We start from the raw sequence: 22,865 nt of genomic DNA, 5'->3' as shown, positions 1-22,865 counted from the left end.
TAATCCGTCACATAATAGACAAGGATCCACTATATTTTCTTCCGCTAATTCCATATTTTGGTATTTTCCAACTCTAACATTAAAGTCTCCCATAATCAATACTTTACCAAGCTTCTCTAAAACAAGTATGTTTTGACATAAATCTGTGAAAGGACTATCACGTTCTAACTCAAATCTACTATCATGTTCTACCCCTACTACTATCTAAGATGATAGCTCTTTTGTGTTCATCTAGGATAGTACAAACATACTATATAAGATGATAGCGCTTTTGCATTCATCTAGGATTGTACAAACAATTCCTCAGCAAAATGCTCTGTGTTAACTTTTCTTATCAACCTTGTGTCTGGCATATACCGTAACATCTCCCATAGCAAAACAATCTTCAAAGAATTTCATAATATTCTCTACAAGAGAAAGTGCATTCTCTGATTCATCCTCTAGCATGCCTCTAATAACAACATTATTCTTTCTTCTTTCAATTTCATATTGCTCTTTTGCATCTTGTCCATTTGTAGTAATAGGGAGGAAGCTACACACATCCTTTGGCATTGTTGTTGAACACAACTTGTAGATGCTAAAAAATTACGGTAGAGTTTTTACATAAACTCCCCTAGCAAGCTCAGTGTTATCTCAAGATCGGAAGCTACATAGCTAGAGAGAATGTTGAGGATACCTCAATAGTAGATTTAGGGTTTCAAACCGATAGGATTAGAGTCCACAAACATGAAAATTGTGATCTACTTACCCTAAACCCCATCGGTTATTTTCTTGTAATCAAGTTCATTTTCCATTAAATCTTTGTCATTCTTATTCCACAATCAAACTCTTGCTAATCGTGTGCCTAATTGTCCGACGCCACATTTCTCTGGCGACCAATAAATGTGGGATTTCCATGGGGGACACTCTGCACTTTGGGCCAACAAATTTCATGGTCTGATCTTTTGATCTGAATTCATTGATAACATCACAATCATCATGAGCCTGTAGATTTGAGCTCCTTCCAAGATGTGGCCATGGAGGGAGAGCTTGAAGGTTTTCTGCACCCTCGAGGTAACCGTCCTCAATCTGTTTCTTCTTTCATTTCTGCACTCAAGCAATGCACGTCAAATAAGGATATGGTGCTTGGGAGAAAACTACATGCGCATGCCATCATTAATGGGTTTGCATATATGGCCAACATAGGCACCCATCTCATTCATATGTTTGTCACATGTGGAGGAACATTACTAGAAGGAAATTTGGCATTTTGTTGCATAACAGAGCCATGCCCTGCTTTGACATGGCATTCAATCCTCTCTTCATACTATGTACATAGAGAGAACAAATGTGTCATTTCCCTTTTCCACAAAATGCATGCACTTGAGAATAATATACAGTGCAGCGCACTTACTTTCTCACTCGCTCTTAAAGCTTGTTGTGACTTGAGGGCATTAGGTCAAGGTAGGGTTATTCATGGTTTTATTACTAGATTTGGAGTGGAAACTAATGCGGTTCTAAGAGGTGGCCTCATCACTATGTATGCCAAATGCCAAAGTCTTGATGAAGCTCATTGCATTTTCCATAAGATTTCCGCTGATTGTTGCAATATTGTTTTATGGGGAGCGATGATATCGGGATATGTGCAACATGGACATGGTCTTATGGCCCTTGACTTATTGGAGGAAATGCAAACACAAGGTCTAGTGCCAGATAGATCTTTGTTTCTGTCTGCTCTTAAATCTTGTTGCATTGTTGGTGCTATGAGGCAGGGTAAACTCATCCATGAACAGATAGTTAGCATGGGTCTCGACATGAATGTCATTATTGGGAGTTGTCTTCTTGATATGTATGCAAAGTCTGGCCATCTTGTTGAGGCACAACAATTGTTCGATCGATTACCAACTCGGAACGTTGTATCATGGGGAGCACTCATAGCAGGTTATGCCCAACATGGTCAAGGCTATGTATCTTTGATGCTTTTCAATGAACTGCTGAAGGAATCTGTACTGCCAGATAATTTCATCTATTCGTCTATTCTCAAATCATGTAGCAGCATCGGGGCCATCTATGAAGGGAGGTGTGCACATGATCTACTGATTCGAGATGGAGTTGAGATCGACACAAACCTTGGATGTACACTTCTAGACCTCTATGCAAAATGGGGATGTCTCGAAGAGATGGTTAAGATATTTGTAAGCTTGCCATATAAGAATGTTGTGGCTTGGAATGTGATAATAGAAAGATATGCTGATTATGGGCAGAGCTTCTTAGTGCTAGAGCTTCTAGGAAAAATGCAGCATGAGGGAATAACACCAGATATCCTCACATTTATCCTCACCCTAAAAGCCTGTGGATATGTGGAGTTACTGACCTATGGTCGACTCATACATAAGGCGATAATAGTAAGAGGCATGGAATCAGAGAAGGAAGTTAGGAGCAGCCTCTTAAACATGTATTCAAAATGTGGGAATTTGATTGATTCACAAAAGGTGTTTGATGAGTTTGAAGATAATGATACTGTTTTATTTGCTGCCATGATATGTGGTTATGCACAACATGAGCATAACCTCTGTGCTTTTGAACTGTTTGAAAACATGCAAACAATAGGCTGCACGCTGAATAGGGTTGTGCTATCAAATGTCTTGAAATTATGTACCATTGCTAAGGAAGGTAGGATTGTGCATGAGCACATTATTAAAAATGGGCTTAATTCTGATTTAATTGTTGTGAGTGCCCTTGTAAATATGTATGCGAAATGTGGTAATGTAGAAGAAGCCAAGAAGGTTTTGGATCAAATTCCAAATCAAAACATAGTTCCATGGAATTGCATAATAGAAGGATATCTCCAGAATGCAAACTCTCTTGCTGCTTTTGAATGTCTTTCTAAAATACAAAGAAATGGTTTACACCCAGATAAAATCACATATTTGAGCCTTTTGCGAGCATGTGGTAGGCTTGGGGCTTTAGGACTAGGAAAACAATTACATAATGAAATTATATTCAATGGATATGACTCACATATGGATGTGGCAACATCACTAATTCACATGTATGGGAAATGTGGCAACTTAAATGCAGCAAACAGGGTTTTCAAGCATTTGCCAACACAAAACATAGTATCGTGGAATTCAATGATGGCAGCCTATGCTAAACATGGCAAACATGATGAGGCCTTGCAATGCTTAGATCAAATTTGTGAGCAAGGTTTGAAGCCAAAGGAGAGAACCCATGCCACTGTCCTTGGTGTGTGCAGCCAATTAGGCAGGGTAAAGGATGGGAGACTATACTTTGAAGTCATGAGTGAGACTTACGGGATAACACAGTGTAATGAGAATATCAACCTTTTGGTTGATCTTTTATGTCGCTCAGGTTGTTTAAGTGAAGCTGAAGAGGTGTTATGCAGTATATCAAGTCCTGTTGGCATCATTGGTTTGACAAGTTTTCTTGCTGCATGTAGAACCTATGGCAATATACAGCTTGGTACAAAGTTTTTCAGTATATCACCTCAATAGTCTGGCCAGCATTTAAACTCTTATGTTGTGAGTGAAATGTGTCACGTACTTGAAGGATGGTGATGATATATTTATGTGCTAGGTGAAACAGCCCATATAAGACATTCTAAATTTGTGAGTTCTTGCACACTGTGTAGGGGGATTTATAAGTAAACATAGGACCATGACAACAAATTGAAAGGGCTGCATCTCATGACAATAAATTGAAGTGACTATAGATGCAGCCCTTTCATTTGGTCATTTTATGGTGATTGTATTTCTCACGGTTTATTATCTTTATGGTGAGTGTATTTCAATGCATTACTGAAAAGAAGAACTAAATCTCACAATGCTTCAGAATCAATATTCAGGAAATCATGCAATTGTAATGTCCTAGCTCTCCCCTGGGCCTTTAATTTCATCAAATTTCTGATTCTCTTCCATCGGTTATTGTTCCTTGCTATCTGCTACTACCTCTAGCTTTCTCAAACCAATCATCAAGAACTTTATAATGTTGGAAAGATTCTAGCAATGACAAATCGATTGGTAACTGAGGAATCAGTTAAACTTTCCATTTGAACCTATTATCATTCAAACAAATTGAATAGGCTCTCCATCAAAATGGTTGCTACTGTGGATACTTCAGAGTTGTAAAAGTAAACAAAGTTGTCCACAACTATGGTCGTTGCGAATGTGGGGCTACTTCAGAGTTCCTGCGATATAAAATCCTCTATATTCATTTCCAAACTCACATTTGCACATTTGCAATTGGAGATTGCATTAAGACTGGCAGCACTTAGATGGTTCCCTGTCTGCTTAATGTATAATCAAACAAACATAGTGTTCATCAATGTTCACCCTTGCCAACAAACGAACATTGTTGAAGTAAGAAGCCACCATGTCTGTGTATGGCAGTGGGTGGTAATAAAACAGCCCATCAAGTTAGAGAGAGTGATAGTGGTTGCCAATAGAAAGGATATGAGATTAGAGGCAGTAATTGAATGGCCCATCCTGCAACTAAAGGACATAATTATAAATTAAATTTCCAATTAAGAAATTAAAAAACAAAATGAAACCACCATATTTCTGTAAAAATCAAAATTTGGTCATCGTAATAGATGGACAATCTATCTATCAGAGGAACTTGCATATAAATGATCATTCGGAACTGGATATTGAGACATCATCCAAAAGACATGTTTTTAATACGAAGCTTTGCATTACAAAATATCTGTAGCTCGATACGAACAATGTAGATGCTTTTAGATATGATCAATGGAAAGGCCACATTCTCCAATCTGCATCACATACTAGTCATATGATGCCACCCCAACCCCATTATCAATTGCTCTGAAGAAACAGGGCTTACACTATCATAATCCAAAACAAAGGCAAGATCTTATACCAGTATCAAGTGAAATAACAATCTACATCCACATGTTTCACTTATATGGGTCAAGACGCTTCATAGAGTTATTTGTAGCACTGGTATTGGTTCTCTTTGTATTGGGGCACCTTCTGGCATTGTAAGAAAGAACAAATTTGTGTAATGTTGACAGTAGCTATTTGCAAAATCCTTCATGGCATTTAAGACAGGTGGAAGCCCTTTTTGCAGACTAATCAGTGTCATGTTACCACTCTTCATACACATTTTCTCATACTTGTCTTTCTCTGATTCCACTCTCTCCTTGAGAAGCTTCACTGAAGCCTCAATGGCTTTGGTTAAGCTATTTTCTGTGGTATTTATGACCTCCTCAGACTGTTTTTCATCTTGTTTCATCATATGAACCTTCAAGGCGTGTTCTTTCTTCTCTAGCTGCTTCTTTAGCTGGTCTAGCTTCTTTTTTTGCTTTAGCTCTTCTGTTTGCTGTAATTTAAGCTCATGTATGAGATTGGAGAATTGCTTCATAGCATGCAAAGAGGCATCACTATTAATATGCTTTAATGCTTCGAACCATGCTTTCGCAAATTCATATACAGGAGGAGAGCTCATCTTTACGGGTGAGTCAGGCATCCGTTTTCCATCAGTTTCGATTTCAATAATGTGAAGAAGCAGCCATTTGCACATTGAATTCAAGTAATATTTTTGAGTAGCAACCAGATTCTCTAGGTTCCTCTGCCAATTTTCAAACTCACTTTCAAGTTGCAATGTATTTTTTAGGTGAAAATCAGTTGTCTTTGCCGGAGCGCAAGAAGTGTCTAATTTCAAATCCTCAATCAATCGGCATTGTTGTTGATGGCAAGCTAGCATAGTTTTCCACATTAGCATGGACCTATTTCAACGCCATTTACAAGCAACAAGGTTGAAAATAAGTGAAAAAACAATTATGGAGTTCAAACCATACCCATTTAGTCAATTCAATCCACTCACTGTTGTACAAGTTCGACTAATTGTGAATGTAAGAAACTGTCTCGAAGCTTTTCAACTTCATTGGATGCAGCATCCACTGCCTGAATCTCAACCAAATATCTTGTATGTAAGCTCTTAACTGACGCTTTGGTTTTGCTCACAATGGCAGAGCCCTCTTCACGTTTCTTTTGTTTCTTTAGCTGCAGTGACTTCTTCTCCAACTGAATCCTGAGTACTTCTCCAACCTGTGAACATTTCCATTATATTGTTTGATGCCTTCAGGAAAATGTTAAGAGCATAGATCCAATGGATATGATCATTTATACCTTAACTTCCTCATGGAGCTTTTTCTCCCATGCCAAGAGCTTGTCTAATGTGGATGCATGAGTTTCTTTCCCGTTGCAAGATACATCGCCATTCTCCCCATTAGTAATAGCATATTCTCCATCCATATGCGTATACCGGCCCCAACTCATTACTCTGTGGACCCGTGATGAATGCTTGAGAGACCCTTCAAGTCCAAGAGCACTCATGAGTCTATCTCTTTCTCCGTGTGTATATATATCTATATATCTGTGTGTGTGTGTCTTTGGTAAAGCATACAATTATATTAATTGATGTAAACATCATTGTTACAACCATTCAACCCTCTCAATTGAGGTAGAGGTACATTATCTAGAACCATCAAAAAATTTAAATATGCACTTGAGGAAACAATCCTCACATTCTCCAATACCCAAAACTGCCCCATTAGAATACCTTTCAACTTCCTAATATATGCTTTAAATCCATGTCCATCAAACATAAAAGTATTATGCATATTCCAATTACGTTGTAGCCCCCAATAACACAAGAATTAGAATATGATCTCCAAGACCCATTCTGTAGACCTCAAATATTTATAACCAGTCAATACTTGGCAAATCTCTAATAAACACTTCCAAATGGTATGAACAATAGGGCATTGATCTCTCTCTCTCTCTCTCTCTCTCTCTCTCTCATATACACACATAGGTCATATTTGACCTCCGAAGATGATAATACAATCTATCTATCTATCTCTAGAAAGTCCACTTAGAAAGAGTTTGAAAATGTCAAGAAGCATTTTCTTACAAAGTTTCTCCAAGCCAAGAGACAAACACCACACACCCTCCTACTTCATGAGATGGGATCACTTCCCATTGAGATCATGGCCATGGAAAGGATTGTCGAATACATGCTTAAGGTCCAAAAAAGCCCCTCATCAACTTCCTAGAATCGCATTGCAAGCAAGCCAAAAGATCCAAAAGACACCTAACAGCAAAATTTTGTGCTAATTAGATACAATATCTGGAAAATTGGTTTGGGCGATGGATACAACACGCTTCATGATGCATCAATAGATTCCTTTGTGAATGATGCCTTTATGCAATGCCAATGTCTCATGACATGGGAAAAATATGGAGCCTCAAGTTTCATACATTATATTACATATGTTGCATCTAGCAACAAAACCATTCTTCTTCGAACAGGCAAACCACACATCAATATATGTTAGAGCCTATCCTATTGTGCCCCAATCTATAACCATTTCTTCCATAAAACATAACTCACACTCACTACAATATGAACCCGGCATTGGGGCACAAGTGATGACATTAGTTGACTATGCACACTTTGCCTAAACAAGTTCAGGAGTCTGGTTATCACATTTTGATACAATACGTTGTCTTTGATCACATTGGACTATGCTTTTGAGACATCTTCGACCAAACCAAATCTCAATTGCGAATATTCATTACTAAAGTTCTTGTGCATCAAGAGTCGCTACTCACTTGCACATGTGTTATGTGAAAATTCAACATTTTTGGTCTCATAGGTCATATTTTGAACTCTAAAACAATACAATAAACTGCAAAGATATCCACCTAACAATCAAAAACTTGCATGTATACAAATAGCGGTGAACTAAAACATATAATTCAGCATGCATCACTTGCCCCTCTAAAGAGATGTGCCAATATGTGAGAACGTCACCACCAAACATACTAGAATATGATGTCTACATTCATCAACCATCATATGTGAAAAAGCTAAAAAACTTACTAGAATACAATGTACATCTATCATGTATCATATACCACCATCAAATAATACACCAATAGAGATGAACTAAAAAACTTACTAGAGTACAATGTGCATTCACCACCCATTATATGCCCCCATCAAACAACATAATAATCTGTGAAAACAACATTCTAATACCAGGTGACACAATAATCTGAGGAAAACATTATTGTAATCCGCAAAAGATTGAATGCACACATGGAGATGAGCTCAAAACTTCCTGGATACATTGTTCGTGTGGTATATGCTCCTCCCAAAAGATATTAAAATACTGAGGAAAACATCATTCTAGCAAGCAGAATAATATCGTATGCACACAAGTAGAGAACAGCTTAAAAAAATTACTAGCAAAATGATGCATATATTCATCATCTCACATTGTATAACAATTTATGTAAACAACACTCTAACAAGCAAAACACTGAATGCACCTATGTACAGAGGAGATAAAAGCTTATGATGTACACATTCATCCCGCATCATATAAGCCCATCTCAAAATCCTATAGCAATCGATGGAAAACAACATTCTAGCAAGTTAAAGGTAAAACATGAATACCAGTAGCGCCCGCAGGATTCTGATGATAATGTGTTCTCTGCCCTTCAAGAAGCCTAGCCACATCCCTCCCACTTCCGTATGCATCCATGAAGAAGTCATCGAGCTGTCTCAGAGCATAAGCCAAGGTATGGCGATCAGTGGAGGGAATTTTCCCATGGGCTAGTTCCCCTTTACAGTTTCCATTAGTCGAAGAAGGAGAAGAAGATACTTGAAGCATTCTCCACTTCCCAGACTCAGCATTGTCTGGGGTGTGGTCCTCATATTCACACTTGGCATCCACCTTTAGGCCTGGGGTGCCACGACCAGAATCATCATCCTGTTCGCATTTGGCTTCCACAGTCGGAGAGCCTTGATGTGGTGGGAAGACATTGTTAAAGAGATCCTCCTCCCATTGAGAAGAAACCACCGAGGCCGGAGGAGAAGGGGATGTGGTAGTGGTGAGGCTGGCTAGCTCTGCAGGGAAAGGAGGGGGTGGTTTGATCGCATTGTCTTCCGTGAAGGTGAGCTTTCTCGGGAGCGAAGGAATGAAGCTCTTGGCGAGGCTATGCATCTTCTGTGCAGCGGGGCTATGGTTCCTCAAGAAGAAGGGTGTCGAAGAAGAAGAAGGGGTGAGGAGGAAGTGAGGGAAGGGGGGAGGGAAGTAAGACAAGCTTTTGCGGGCCGAGGGGTTTCTTTGCAATTTGCCAAAGCGCGAGGTAGCCATGTCGGCCGAGGCCGAATTGGGCACTGCCGAATCAGTAAACAGGGGTGCTACAGTAGCAAAGTTAGAGTCATTCTGGTTGTCACCGAACTGTCGGAGGGCTGCACCTGTGTCTTTGAGGGAGCGGAGGTAGGCGGCATGGGCGGCTGCATAAGCATGTTGTCTCTTCACACACTCTTTCATCCATTGCTCTCTTTCCCTGCACCTAATCTCTGCACTCTTCTGGTGACTAGAAAACCCACAACCCATTTCTTCTTTTTCCCCTCTCTGTCTCTCTCTCTCTGAGTTCTACAGAAAGATTAGTCGGCCATGGAGAAACTGTATAATGTAAGTATTAGAAAGAGACGACTCAAAGACTTCTTTAGGTATGGGCTATGGAAGAGGAGGAGGAGGAGGAGGAGGAGAGAACTGTATAATGTATGTATTAGAAAGAGACGACTCTGCTCTCGAGATGCTCTGCTCTGCTCTCTCAACAAGAACTGCAAAAAACTGACAAAAACCTTCGTCTTTCTTGTGTGCTCTGTTGAATGGGGGGGGCAAGAGGAAGAAGAAAGAAGAAAGAAGAAGAGACTCTCTTCTCTCTCTCTCTTATTTCGTATTGGTTTTGGAGAATTTCCCAGAATACCCCTCCCACGTTTCCTTTTACCTCACTATTTTGGAAATTCCCAAAAATACCCCGCTCCAGTTTGAAGATGTGTACATATATATATATATATATATGTCTCTTTCTCTCCCACTCTTTTTTTTCTTTATCGTATGTAGCTCGCCCTAGTAGTAAGTTGTTACCCTACAAGCTCTATGTCTTGGGTTCGAAACCTAATTTCCTCACCTCTCTATTACATACTTCAAACATATCTCTCTTAATTCACTAGATCATGCCACTGTGGAATGTCAGGGTTGAACCCATGATCTATAGTAGATCTCCATTGGGCAACCTTACCAACTGAGCTACATTTGTCTTGATTCTCTCTCTCTCTCTCTCTCCCTCTTTTGTAAATCATTGTTTGTAATTAAAACAAGATAATAATACAACCCTTATTACTTCATAAATAGTGATAGTGCAAAGGAAACCCTCTCAAGTGTTGTAAAACTAGATTACATAAGTCTATCTCCTCTCGAGACAACATCCCCATACAACATAGTTGTGAAAATTGCCAAATCAACTTCCCTTTCATCCTACGAAGTTGTTGTGTTACCTACCCCATCAAGTCCATCAAACAAGAACCCATTTCTCATGGTCCAATTAAACCACATCCACCAATATCTAAGGTAGTCAAACACAACCTTATATGATGGTGCATGCATAGCTTTATCCTTATCAATAAAAACCCAGTTATAAGGCGGCATAATATTTCTAGTTATTAATGCCCAAATTTGTGATATAATCACCCAAATGGCTTTAGCAACCGGACATGTAATGAACCTATGTCTGACATCTTCTTCAACCACCCTACAAAAAAACATCTTCTTCAACTAAAGCATGCCAAAGAAACACCTTTGCATGAAATGGAAGATGAGACTGCCACCCCGCATGTTTTGACTCTCTCTCTCTCTCTCTCTCTCTCTCTCTCTCTCTCTCTCTCTCTCTATATATATATATATATATATATATATATATGCATGTATGTATGTATATGTATATATGTATATGTATATGTATATATGTATATGTATATGTATATATATATATGTATGTTACTATACTTCTACTCTCTACCTACCAAAAGTATCATCCATCTCATCATAAACAAAATATGTTAATGTAAGAACTTTGGACTAGGTTGGCTTGGCTTGGCTTGGGTGGGAATGGGGATGGGGGATTTTGGGTTTATTGGGTTTCCTAGAGAGAGAGAGAGAGAGATGAACATGATCACGATCACGAAGAAGATGATGATCAAAACGATGATGATCGTCTTCTATCTCTCTTGAATGGCCAATAACATGAATTTTGGAACTAAAGACAATAGAATAGAATAGATTCTATATCGTCCACAAGAGAGAGTGGCTTGGATAGATAGATAGATAGATAGATTATATTATTGTCTTTGGAGGTCAAATATGACCTATGGGACCAAAAATATTACATTTCACGTGATACGTGTGAAAGTGAGTAGTGACTCTCGATGTTTAAGAACTTTACCAATGAATGTTGCAATCGAGAGTGCGCATTGTGGTTGTGAGAGAAATTCATGCAAGGATAGGGCTCAATCGAATATGATCAAAGGCAGAGCATTGTATCAAAATGTGATGCTCAAACTCTTGAACTTGTTTAGGGCAAAGTGTGCGTAGCTGGCCACTCTCGTCACTTGTGCCCCAACGCCCCATCTCACATCACAATGCATGTGAGCTAAGTCACATGGAAGCAATGGTTTGAATGGCAAATAACGAGAGAGAGAGAGAGAGAGAGAGAGAGAGAGAGAGAGAGAGAGAGAGAGAGAGAGAGAGAGAGAGAGAGAGAGAGCCCAAATAGATGTAGCTAAGTTGGTAAGGTTGCCCAATGGAGACCAAGTGGTCATGGGTTTAACCCCTACATTCCACAGTGGCATCTAGTGAAATAGAGAGAGAGAGAGAGAGAAAGAGAGAGAGATAGTGCCCAAATGGATGTAGCTCAGTTAGTAAGGTTGCCCAATGGAGATGAGGTGGTCATGGGTTCAACCCCTACATTCCACAGTGGCATCTAGTGAAATAGAGATATATATGAAGTATATAATAGAGAGGTGAGGAAATTGGGTTTCAAACCCAAGACACAATGGTTGTAGTATTATCGACTTACCACTAAGGTAAGCTAATTATGATAAAAAAAAGAGAGTGAGAGTGAGTGACTTATTTTTTATGTCCATGGAAGGCCAATTTTTTATCTATGAGACAGGACCTAACCCGTGGCAAGGATCAAGGAGTGAGTGAGTGATCGTGAATGTGATATACTTTTACACCTCATATATCTTGTTCCTTACACCATCATGTGATAGTAATTTTATATAAAATTGCATTGCAAAATCAAGATTCCAACATTTGCTTATATGTTTTTAAAAGATTTATAAAATTTGCATAATGATTTACTATGTAAGATTTTGGATGAATCATTTCGTCTTGAAAAACTCTCTCTCTCTCTCTCTCTCTTTCTTGAAATTCCAAAATCTTTAAACAAATAACCAAGGTCCTTTTTTTCCAAAAAAAGATATTCCTTCCATTAGTTATAAAAATTTACAGATGAGAGTGTTATAAACAAATCCTTGTAGAGACGCGATAGTTCCATCTTATGTGGATACTAAGTGTGCATAGTACAACATGCACCATCAACACTATGCATCAAGTTTATTTGATGTGACAAAACATCATTGTAAATCATCAATAAGAGGTATCAAAGGAGGGAAGTACACATGACATAATCTCGTTACTCTACAATATTACAATTGCAAATACAAAATATATGGCCATATAGTTTTGCCTTACACATCACCACTCACATGTAACACCATAGACATAGTAATATAATTATTATTGGTTGAAATATATGAGATTTGTGCCTAAACCCTATCTCGCGCCACATGTGTTATGTAGCGGAGTGTTTACATGAACAATTTACAATATGCTTTTGTTCATCTTCACCAAAGATATCGTCTTGAATTTCATGAAGTAAATGTCTTTGAGTCTTTGAAATTACATTTGAGTACAATTGACGTCAAATAAATGTGTAGAAATATATACATATATGATATATATGCTTCATACTTGCAGTGTGCCACCATACCATAGGGTATAGAAGAAATGTTTATAAATGATGCCTCCAAAAGACATTATGAGCACTTTCCTACATGAAACTTCGGAAATTTTACATTTTTAATCCAATCATGGCAAAATGAACATGACCAAAAGTTTAGATTTAAAAACAATTGGATGATGGTTTGCATCGATATTCAAAAAGTCATGTTAAAAATGTAAATTCACAAAAAGTACTTTTGGGGATCCCAATGTTAAACTTGGTGTGATAATCATGAGGAGAGTGTTACTAAATTGTGCACAGTGCATCCATGTAAAGTCCTAATCTGATTAGACTAAGGTATCAAATTCTCATATATAGGAAATGAAGGCATAACTAGTGAATTGTGCGCCCATTTGAAGTTGAAGCGTAATTAGACCAAGGTCTTAGACTCTTGTAGATAGCAAATGAAGGTGTACATGAACGAGAAGGTAGGGATGGAAAGGATAAAACGAGTTGAATATAATGCATGCTTTGGCATGTCGCAAGGGAAATTATATCAATAAGGAAAGAGGGTCATGATATGAGAATGCAAGGAAGAGCACATGGAAAGGGTAAAAGGGAATGTATAGTGGTCATTATAATGATACATTGCACTATATTACTTAAATAATGATCATGAAATTGCTTACTTCTTTCCCGTGGAAGATACAAAGCAATTGATCTCCTCTGTATTCACTCTCTCGTTATGTAGAACAAGGCATTACATGATAAAGCATGTTGCACAATATGAAAGCATTGGCTTACTACATAATAAAGGAGACTAAAACATGAAGGCTAGCAACCACAAAATTGTAATTTATAGACTAAAGAATTTAGGGAAAACTTGTCCAAAATGCCTAGAATATTTAGAATGAGTGCAATGGAAAAGAAGATGCTTATAGGACCTTGTTGTACAAGAATTATGAATTGTAGGAACCCAAATGTAGCTATTAGTCTATTAGTGTGTATTTGTCCAAGGTAGTGTAATGATTAAATATAGTTGAATTCTAGTCAGCTCTATCCTCTTGTAATATTGTTAAATGTGATTAAAAATAGTTAAATATTGTTAATTGTGAACTTTATTACACATGTGTTCATTGAATATGATGGATTAGACTTTGGGTCTACTAGCCTATTGCATAAAAATGAACCTTAAAGTGTAGTCAAATGCTAGTTGTCACTTCATCCATTGAATTGTCTTTGCATTTGCTTAGTTTGAAACACATAAGCTAGAGCTCCCATTGTTTCAAAGTCTTTTTTTTATCATCATGATTCAATACTTTGCTAATGTTAATAATATAATTTATAAATAATTGTTTTCCCTACTCTATGCCGAATATGTGGTTGTGAAACCTTTAATATCGTATCAAAGCCATAGAGGTTCGGCACTTGTTATTTGAGAAGAATTGTAGAAGCGTGTTGGCCATCTAGTGGGTGTGAACACAACCAACGGCTATTATATGTATGTATGTATATTAGGTGAGTACATGGTACAAGAAACGAAATATATGTCCCTTATATAGGAAGGATATCGTTTAAAGTCTAAAAGTGATCATTTGTTAATTAATGTAAAGAATCAAGTATATGATTCTATGTAGTGGAAATGGACATTGTTGTAAAATACTTAGCATAACATACGCGTACAATACGTATTCTAAGTATTCTAACTTTAAAAAAAATAAATACTCAGAATACGTATTTTATAGATAAAGTACGTTAAATACTTAGAATATGTGTAGAATACTTAGAATATGTTTAGAATACTTAGAATATGTGTAGAATACTTGTAAAATACGTTAAATACTTCGTAACATTTAAAGTTTTTTTTTCAAAAAAAAGAAAATATTTTTTGAAATGATAAATACTTGTTAAATACGTTGAATACATAGAATACATCAAATTTTAAAAAACGGCAATTCTAAAACGTAGAATACGTGTAGAAAACTTCAGAGTATTCTAAAACGTACTCTAAACGTAGAATATGCATTTTTTAACAACTATGGAAATGGATTAGAAGGGTGTGTGTGTGTGTGTGCGAGGAAGACGAAAGAAAGAAAGATATATTAACGTCTTCTAAGACCAAAATTGGCCCATGAGACAATTGGTTTACCATAAAAATGGGGTATTTACCCATTCATTGAAAGTATAAAAAAAAAATAGAACATAAACTAAAGAGTTCTAGCAAAAAAAAACATGTTCTATAAGGAAATGACATTATACTAGGCCTAGTTTCATTTACATCCAAGTCTCTCAAAAAGAAGTGGAAGGTCAAATGGTTTCGATGTGGAGGTGACCTGTGGTCCCAATGTAAAAGATACCACAACCATAGCTGCTAGGCGGCGTAACTCACATTCCCTTATCTTCTTAATTGTTTCTACTCCACGTCAAGTTGCTTTGAAGCCTGACATCCTAGGGCGTTTGGTTGTTCTTTGCATTTCTGCTTCCTCAAGAGAGAGGCCGAGTGGTGTAGGTGTGTCCAAATTCATCGTCTCCCCTTGTTCCTGAAAAATTGTATTAGTTACATGTTGGTGAATATTAAAATGATTATGGTTAACATTTTGTAGTTTTTCCTCCCTATGTTGTTTTCGCTCTAAGATATACCTACCCAGTGTCTTTATATCTGGGGTATTGAATAGTTTGGAGAGGGTGGGAAAGGATCCTAGTATGTCTTGGTATTTCGCCCTGATCTCGGCATAAGTTGGACACTTGCATGTAAAATGATACTCATCCTCTATCTCTATGTGACATAACCTACATAGCCTTTCCTCTCTAGGGACTCCATTATTACGACCATTCTCAATCTCAAGTTGGTGAGATGATATCCTAAGTTGTCCAATGGCCACCCTTAGTGCATTCGTCAAGAATGTATCTAGATATTTTGGTCGTGTAATAAAACCTAGCTTAGACAATTGCATGAAGTGTTCCTTATAGTATGAGATTTTAGATGGGAGTGGCTCTTGTGGGGTGATCCATTTATATCGTGTATAAATTTGCCATATTTCTTGGCGTATTACTTTTTTACGGTCCTCATGAGAGATTAAAGTTTGATCAGTCCCATGGTTGTACTCAAGGGGAGGTAGGTTATTAATGTCTATGCCATTTGCAAATAACCAATGCACGACAATGCTATACCAAGAGCTACTATCTCTGAACTCATATAGGGATTGGGATGGCTCAAAAGCTTGACGGGATATCCTATCTTGTGGTTAGCTATGTATCCTATGAATAAAAACTACCAATTGGAAGAGTGCTTCTACTAACATTGGGGGTTGACTGAACTTTGCTCTAATAATGTCATGTGGTACTATCAATTTGCTTCGGAGTTGACATGATAACTTCATCACCAAAGGTCTCTCTAATTGTGTCCACATGTCTCTCTAATTGTGTCCATGAGAGAGAGAGAGAGAGAGAGAGAGAGAGAGAGAGAGAGAATGTAGACAGAAAAACAAAAAAACTGTGTTCACAAGAATGATAACCAACTACATACAAAGGATGGGAGAAGGCACACTTATATACTCACCTTCTCTCTACATTCTCTTACTTCAACCACCTCTTGGGAAAGAGGTGGAACCTTAACAACCTAATAACTGTCATAGGAGTTACATCTATGACACATTAGTTATTGTTACATAGTAGGGATGGATTGTCCACACACTTGTGTACTTAAGGTGTGTTCATACCATAGGGGAAGTTGAGTTTGATTCTCAACACGCCCCTTCAAGCTCAACTTCCTGTTGCCGGATAGTCAACTTTCATCTTGCTTGTGTCCTGGTCCGACTTTGATGATGTCCGGCTCCGGATTTGGCTTTGTAGGTTTGACTTTGAAACCCGACTCATTTTGCTTTTTGTGTTCGTTCGACTGCGTGTCTGTTCTTCCACTCCATCTCTTATTGATGTTTGGCCGTGTGTTAGGCTCATCCTTATAATCAGGTCACTCCCCCTCAAGTGCAATAGGTCTGCGGTCGAAAGACCATTGTCTGACGAGAATTGCTGAAGCTTGTCGACTCCTAGGGCCTTCGCGAAGATGTCATCCATCTGAAGACTCGTGTTGATGTGTTGCAGGTCAACATTGTTAGGCAATTGGTCCCTTCAGATGGAGAGATAAGCCGAATCAATCGATGGCTAACTTGGCCGAGGTCATTGCCTTGAAGCTTCTTGTTGTATTCCTCCCATCATAGTAATTCATTTTGGGAGTTTGTGGACTCACCATGGTTTTTCCCTTTCAAGGCTTTCCATGTTAAAATATCGGTGTATCTATACTTCTATTTCTATTTGTTTGTGCATTGTCATCTTGATCTTTGCACCCGCATACGAAAGTGTATCAACCGGTTGTGGCCGATAGTATCCTCGACAGACATCTCCAACCATGACACATTCTCAGATGAAGTGATAGTGCACCTCAATGTGCTTAGTCTGAGTGTGGAATGACGGGAACTCAAGGCTCCTTATGCACAACGCTCGGCCACAACCGAACTTAGGATCATACACAGAAAAACGGGAAATAAAATGTGACACAAAGAAGAAGAAAATACACAGGAGGTTTACGTGGAAAACCCCAAACTAGGGGAAAAACCACGACAGCCCACAGGCTGCAAACTGTCACTATGTAAGAATGTACAATACAGTGAGTTCACGGAGGCAACGACCTCGTACTCACGATCTTCGCCATAGGCGGCGGTTACAACAGAGGCAGCGACCTCTTTCTCTCTCTCTCTCTCTCTATACACTGTTACGTGCTCTCTCTTCTTCTTGCACCAACAAGAAAAATGACAACAACACCACTCAACACATATTTGCCCTAAGTCATATTTATACTAATATGACTTTTCGGCTATTTACAAATATAGCCACGATGGGCTCTCAGAAACATATTTACGAATATGTCTCTTCCTCCGGTTCTCATCGGGTCTGCGTCATCCGACTCTCCGTAGTCGGGTGCTCCTCATCCGGTTCACACCGGGTCTGCACCATCCGGCTCTCCGTAGCCGGGTACTCCTCATCCGGTTCACACCGGGTCTGCACCATCCGGCTCTCCGTAGCCGGGTACTCCTCATCTGGTTCACACCGGGTCTGCACCATCCGGCTCTCCGTAGCCGGGTACTCCTCATCTGGTTCACACCGGGTCTGCATCATCCGGCTCTCCGTAGCCGGGTACTTCTCTTCCGGTTTCGGCCTCGGCCGAGATTGTTCGTCGGCCTTGTTCTTCTCCCTTGCCATCCGGAGGGACCTGTCTCCCAACATGGAAGACAAGGTTCCGAGCAAGATGTATGTTGCTGAGGTTATCGTTGTAGAGCAAGATTGGATCTTTGATGGAGACGTTCAGATCCTTCTTGAGCCAAACGGCTTCACATGCGATTGTGCTTGACAGTGCGATTGTCAGCTGCTTCTTGTTGCTTAAGGATATTGCTCTACTACCAAGGGAGAAGAAGAATCCAGAGGTTGATTATATATCGACTTTGTAGCCGGCCCAATCAACATCTATATAGCCTTTGAGTCGAATCAACATTGTTGATTTGTAGAGGATGTCGTAATTCATCGTACGACTTACGTATCGTAACACTCGCTTAACACATTCCAGATGAATATTACGAGGTGTCTACATGAATTAGCTAAGGAGGCAGGTCGGATAGCTAAGGTCGGGTTAGGAGATGGTAAGATAGACTAGGATTCCGACAAGTTGCCGATCTCGTGTTGTCTTGCACTCCATGGTGCTAGAGTTGGCATCAAGCTTTAGGTTTCGATCTAGAGGGGTCACCAGAGATTTGCACAGTGTCATTCCAAACTCGTGTATAGTAAGTTTAGAATGTATTGTCGTTGGGAGATCATAATTCCATTTGAGGTCCGAATTACTTCGATACCTAGGAAGTAATGGAGCTCTTTCATATCCTTCATTTCGAATATGCCGTAGAGGAGTATCGTGATGTTATTGATGTCAACTATATGTTCTCCTCTAGTCACCAAGTCATCGACATATATTATGATGAATAGTTCCTTGTTGGTTATAGTATGAGTTGTTGCAGCAAAAGAATGTGTTGAGGACCTGTAGTTAGTGTGAAGCAAACAACATAGATAGACGAGAGAAACATATTATGTACTGTAGGCAGAAAGAAAGAAACAAGATGCACACTGTTAAGCTCTAATGGAAGACAATATTATTCTCTCTGAAAAACTTTCTCTATTTACAATGTCATAGTTAGGCTTATATAGTCAAGCCCTAACTGGGTAACATATTCACACTAGAGATACAAGTGGGTGGAGTCAGCCTTTTATGCCAACAAACTCCCCCATAAAAGGACTACTCTACATGGATATACAATTTGTTGGGGTTATCTCCCCCGTAAACCTAGATTACAAATTGAATCTAAATTACAATTGTATAAATACCAGTCGATCAACTTATGGCCGAATTGGCAGAGGTGAAGTCTAAGTCTAGCCTAATTTGGCTAGTTGTCCGGATAGGCTTGTTCGGGTCAGCCGAATCGGCTAGTTCGTCCGGATAGGATCAAGTTCGATTTCGGCTTTCAGCCTCTACTCATCTTTCGGCTCCTTGTTCGCGCTCGCTCCTGCGCTCCCCGTTGGATCCTCGATCGGTCTTCGGCTTTGGTTATCCCTTGATCATCTCCTTTCCAATTTGGTTCTTGGCACTTGATGTTGAGAATAGACCAGCCACAACCGGTTGTCACGTATACGTTTGCGGGTGCAAAGATCGAGAATGACAATATGCAGACAAACAGAAAAACAGAAAGTATAGAGACATAGGTATTTGACGTGGAAAACCCAAAATGGGAAAAACCATGGGAGCCCACAGACTCCGAACTATCTCACTATCAGTAAGAGGAATACAATAAGATCTTGCAAGGCACCAACCTTGAGTTCTTCTTCGTCTAAGCAGATGGATATGGAGAAGTTACTCACTCTCACTCTCTTACACTCACTTAGTTACAGAGGCAACTACACACTATAACTTTACAACAACGAGTTCATAATGATTGCCCTAGATGTATTTATACTAACACAACATTCAGGGCTATTTACAAGTATAGCCCACAAAGGGCACACTAACTCTATTTATGGATGTAGCCCCGAGTTGGCTTCAACCGATTCGGATTCGATTTTCGGCCATGACCGAATTGAACAATCGGTTTGATTTTTCGGCCTCGGCTGAGTTATTGTCAACCGATTCGGTTTTCCCTTTTCTTCGTCTTGTGCTCCTCTTCCCATCCGAGGGACCTGTTTCCCAACACTTGACCGTGCCTTCTGTCTCTCGGTATTTCAGCTCCTTGGACTTTGCCTTTTCAGCTCGTCTGATTAGACTAGTGTTTGCCTTACCTACTGCGTTTGTTTGTTCGGCTTCTTTCAACTCAATCCTTTGTCATAGTCCCATTGTGTCCCTTAGTGATCCGAAGTGTTGTTCTAGGAGTGGCTTCATCAGGCAATCGACGATATTCACCTCAGTGTCTATCTTTCAGACTTCGAGCTTCTTCTCCTTACGAGCTCCTGGATGTGATGGTACCTCACCTCAATGTGAGGCGTATTGCACTATGTGAGTTGCAATAGAGGATCAATGCCAGATGATCGATTCAACTCATTACCAAAAAATCAGCTGACAATCGGTGTAGTTAGATTGCTTCCTTTGCTGCTTTCGACGCAACAATTTACTTGGTCTTTGTGGTCAATAGGGCCATGCACTCTTGCAGTTTTGATCTCCAAGATATGGCGTTGCCCCCATAGGTGAATATGTAACTAGATGTCGATTTCTGATTATCCAGATTTTCGGTGTTGAGAATCAAACTCAACTTCCCTAGTGTGTGAACAACCCACCTCCTAATATAGTAATTAGTGCAGTTAAGTCTCCGCCTCTCTTTAGTAAGAAGTGGTTGTAGAAAGAGAATATAGAGAGACGATGACTACATAAGCATCTTTCTCCTCCTTGTAACCGTCGATTGTCTTATTCTTGTTAATACAGTTTTTCGAGTTGTTTGTATAACTCGATCTTTCTTTCTCTCTCTCTCGACTACACACACATACACACACCTTCCGTTGCACATAATCACTCTCAATTCTTTACATGGTATCAGAGTGCTTGGTAGCTTGATCCAAGCCCATCCACGTGTGTCGTGTCAGCCTACATTCACGAAGAAGTAGTCGATCGCTGTAGCTGCAACCTTTACAACTCATGTCAAGAGAAGAAGAAGAAGAAGAAGAAAACTCACTCCATATAAATTAGTTGTAAAAGTTATGTGCAAAACCCTAGACACAACCTGCTCATCCGGTTTAATGACAACTTTTTTTCTGGAAAGAGGACAACAACAGACAATACACAGGTTTAATGGAAAGCTTCAAATGCACAACAAGTATATGGGAGTGACAGAGAGAGCAGAACATAAAAACACAAATAATGAACATTCTGTACATCAAATGTGCTCAAAGAGCACTTTTATACAAGTCCTTAAAGGTACCGACACAAGTATCGTCAATACTTGAATGCTCATAAATGAGCTCCTACGCTAACTCCCAAATATATTCCTTCGTGGAATATCTTTCCAACGGCCTTCTGGCTCCCTCCGATCGGACTCTGTCCGATCCAGCTCCCGACTTCTTCAGCCGATCCGGGCCTAACTGATCGGTCCAATTCGGTCTGGTTCTCGGCTTCTTCAGCCGATCTAGCCCAAGTTGAGCTTGCTCGCTCAATACTCCCCCTCAAGCTCAACTTGAGGTTCTCCTTGAGTTAGCCTCCAACTCTTCCTAGTGTCTCCACGCCTTGCTCGCACTCCTCGTCCGGTTCGGTTCTGCGTTCCTCGAACCCTCTAGTCCTTCGCTTCTTGACCCTTCTAGTCGGTTTGTCTGCTCGTAAGGCCCTTGTCAGCTCCCTCGATGACACGACTTCGGCGCTCATTGACCCGATGATTCCTTCATTTCGGTGTCGTCTTCGGCTGCCCTTTCGTCCACTCGGCCTTTATATGATACGGCTTGTCTGAATCGATTTGTTTGAATGAATTAGTTGTCTCCAATTCATCACTTGCCTTCAATCCCTTGACCACATCTGACCATGTCTTAGTCCTGGCCTCTCTGCCCTTCTTGGCTTTACCTCCCCCTTGTTTGGTTGGCTTTGGCTTTGGCTCTCCATGTATCCGTCTTTAGCCAGCCTGAAGTCGAACTCTTCATCCGACTCGGCTTTCCGGTCTCTTCCACTCCTTTTTCTATTTCTCCCCCTCAAGTTCGGCACGTCGAGATGATGCAGACCAAGTGCACTCGAAAATTGCCACAACTTGTCCAGGCCAAGGGGTTTGGTGAAGATATTGGTCGTCTACAGATCCGTCGGAACATACACCATGTCGACTTCACTAGAAATGACTCGCTCGCGGACAAAATGATAGTGCACCTCAATGTGCTTGGTCCGGGTGTGGAAGACGGGGTTCCTCATAAGTTGGATGCTGCTGAGGTTGTCGCAGTAGATTGTTGTCGGATCGGACACCTCCACATGCAGATCCTTCAATAATTGTTTGAGCCATACGGCTTCAAACGTCGCGAAAACCTCTCCTCGATACTTGGCCTTCGTGCTCGATAGTGCAATTGTCGGTTGCTTCTTGCTGCTCCAGGCGATCACGACGCTTCCAAGTGAAAACACGAAGCTTGAAGTAGACATGCAACCGCTGGCATTTTCGACCCAATCAACATCCGTGTAGCCAATCAACCATTTAATAGTACCGGCCTGATATAACAATCCCCTGGGCTTAGTGCCGCTGACATACCTGAGGATTCGTTGCGTGCACTGAAGGTGCTCCACGGTTGGATGCGCCATGAATTGACTAATCAAGCCGACTAGATAGTTGAGGTCCAGTCGGGTAATGGTCAAGTATATAAGACTTCCGATTATGTGTCAAAACCTTTTCGGGTCGCATGCCGTTCCGGAGTCAGGGCGAAGATTCGCATTCC

The 22,865-nt window shown here is 39.9% G+C and overlaps 1 protein-coding gene and 1 long non-coding RNA gene across 2 annotated transcripts; one reads left to right on the top strand and one right to left on the bottom strand.

The window, feature by feature from the left end:
- The first annotated feature begins 813 nt into the window (after positions 1 to 813).
- On the top strand, positions 814 to 6,007 carry LOC147857615 (uncharacterized). Its single transcript, XR_015530518.1, has 2 exons — positions 814 to 1,053; positions 5,454 to 6,007. It is a non-coding gene; the product is annotated as an uncharacterized LOC147857615 (long non-coding RNA).
- On the bottom strand, positions 4,488 to 9,484 carry LOC147857614 (protein ALTERED PHOSPHATE STARVATION RESPONSE 1-like). The gene is made up of 4 exons (XM_087327661.1): positions 8,488 to 9,484; positions 6,150 to 6,334; positions 5,845 to 6,068; positions 4,488 to 5,746 (listed from the first exon to the last, which is right to left on the bottom strand). Exons 1-4 carry the CDS (start codon positions 9,434 to 9,436, stop codon positions 4,939 to 4,941), a joined length of 2,166 nt encoding a protein of 721 aa, XP_087183787.1. The 5' UTR covers positions 9,437 to 9,484; the 3' UTR covers positions 4,488 to 4,938.
- Positions 9,485 to 22,865: the final 13,381 nt, after the last annotated feature.

This window comes from Azolla caroliniana, unplaced genomic scaffold (genome assembly GCF_043228905.1).
Source record: "Azolla caroliniana isolate FFs.n. ecotype wild unplaced genomic scaffold, voAzoCaro1.0.p SCAF_11, whole genome shotgun sequence".
Classification (NCBI taxonomy): Eukaryota; Viridiplantae; Streptophyta; class Polypodiopsida; order Salviniales; family Salviniaceae; genus Azolla; species Azolla caroliniana.
The sequence above is the reverse complement of the archived record's forward strand: the minus strand, read 5'-3'. Positions and strand labels throughout refer to the sequence as shown.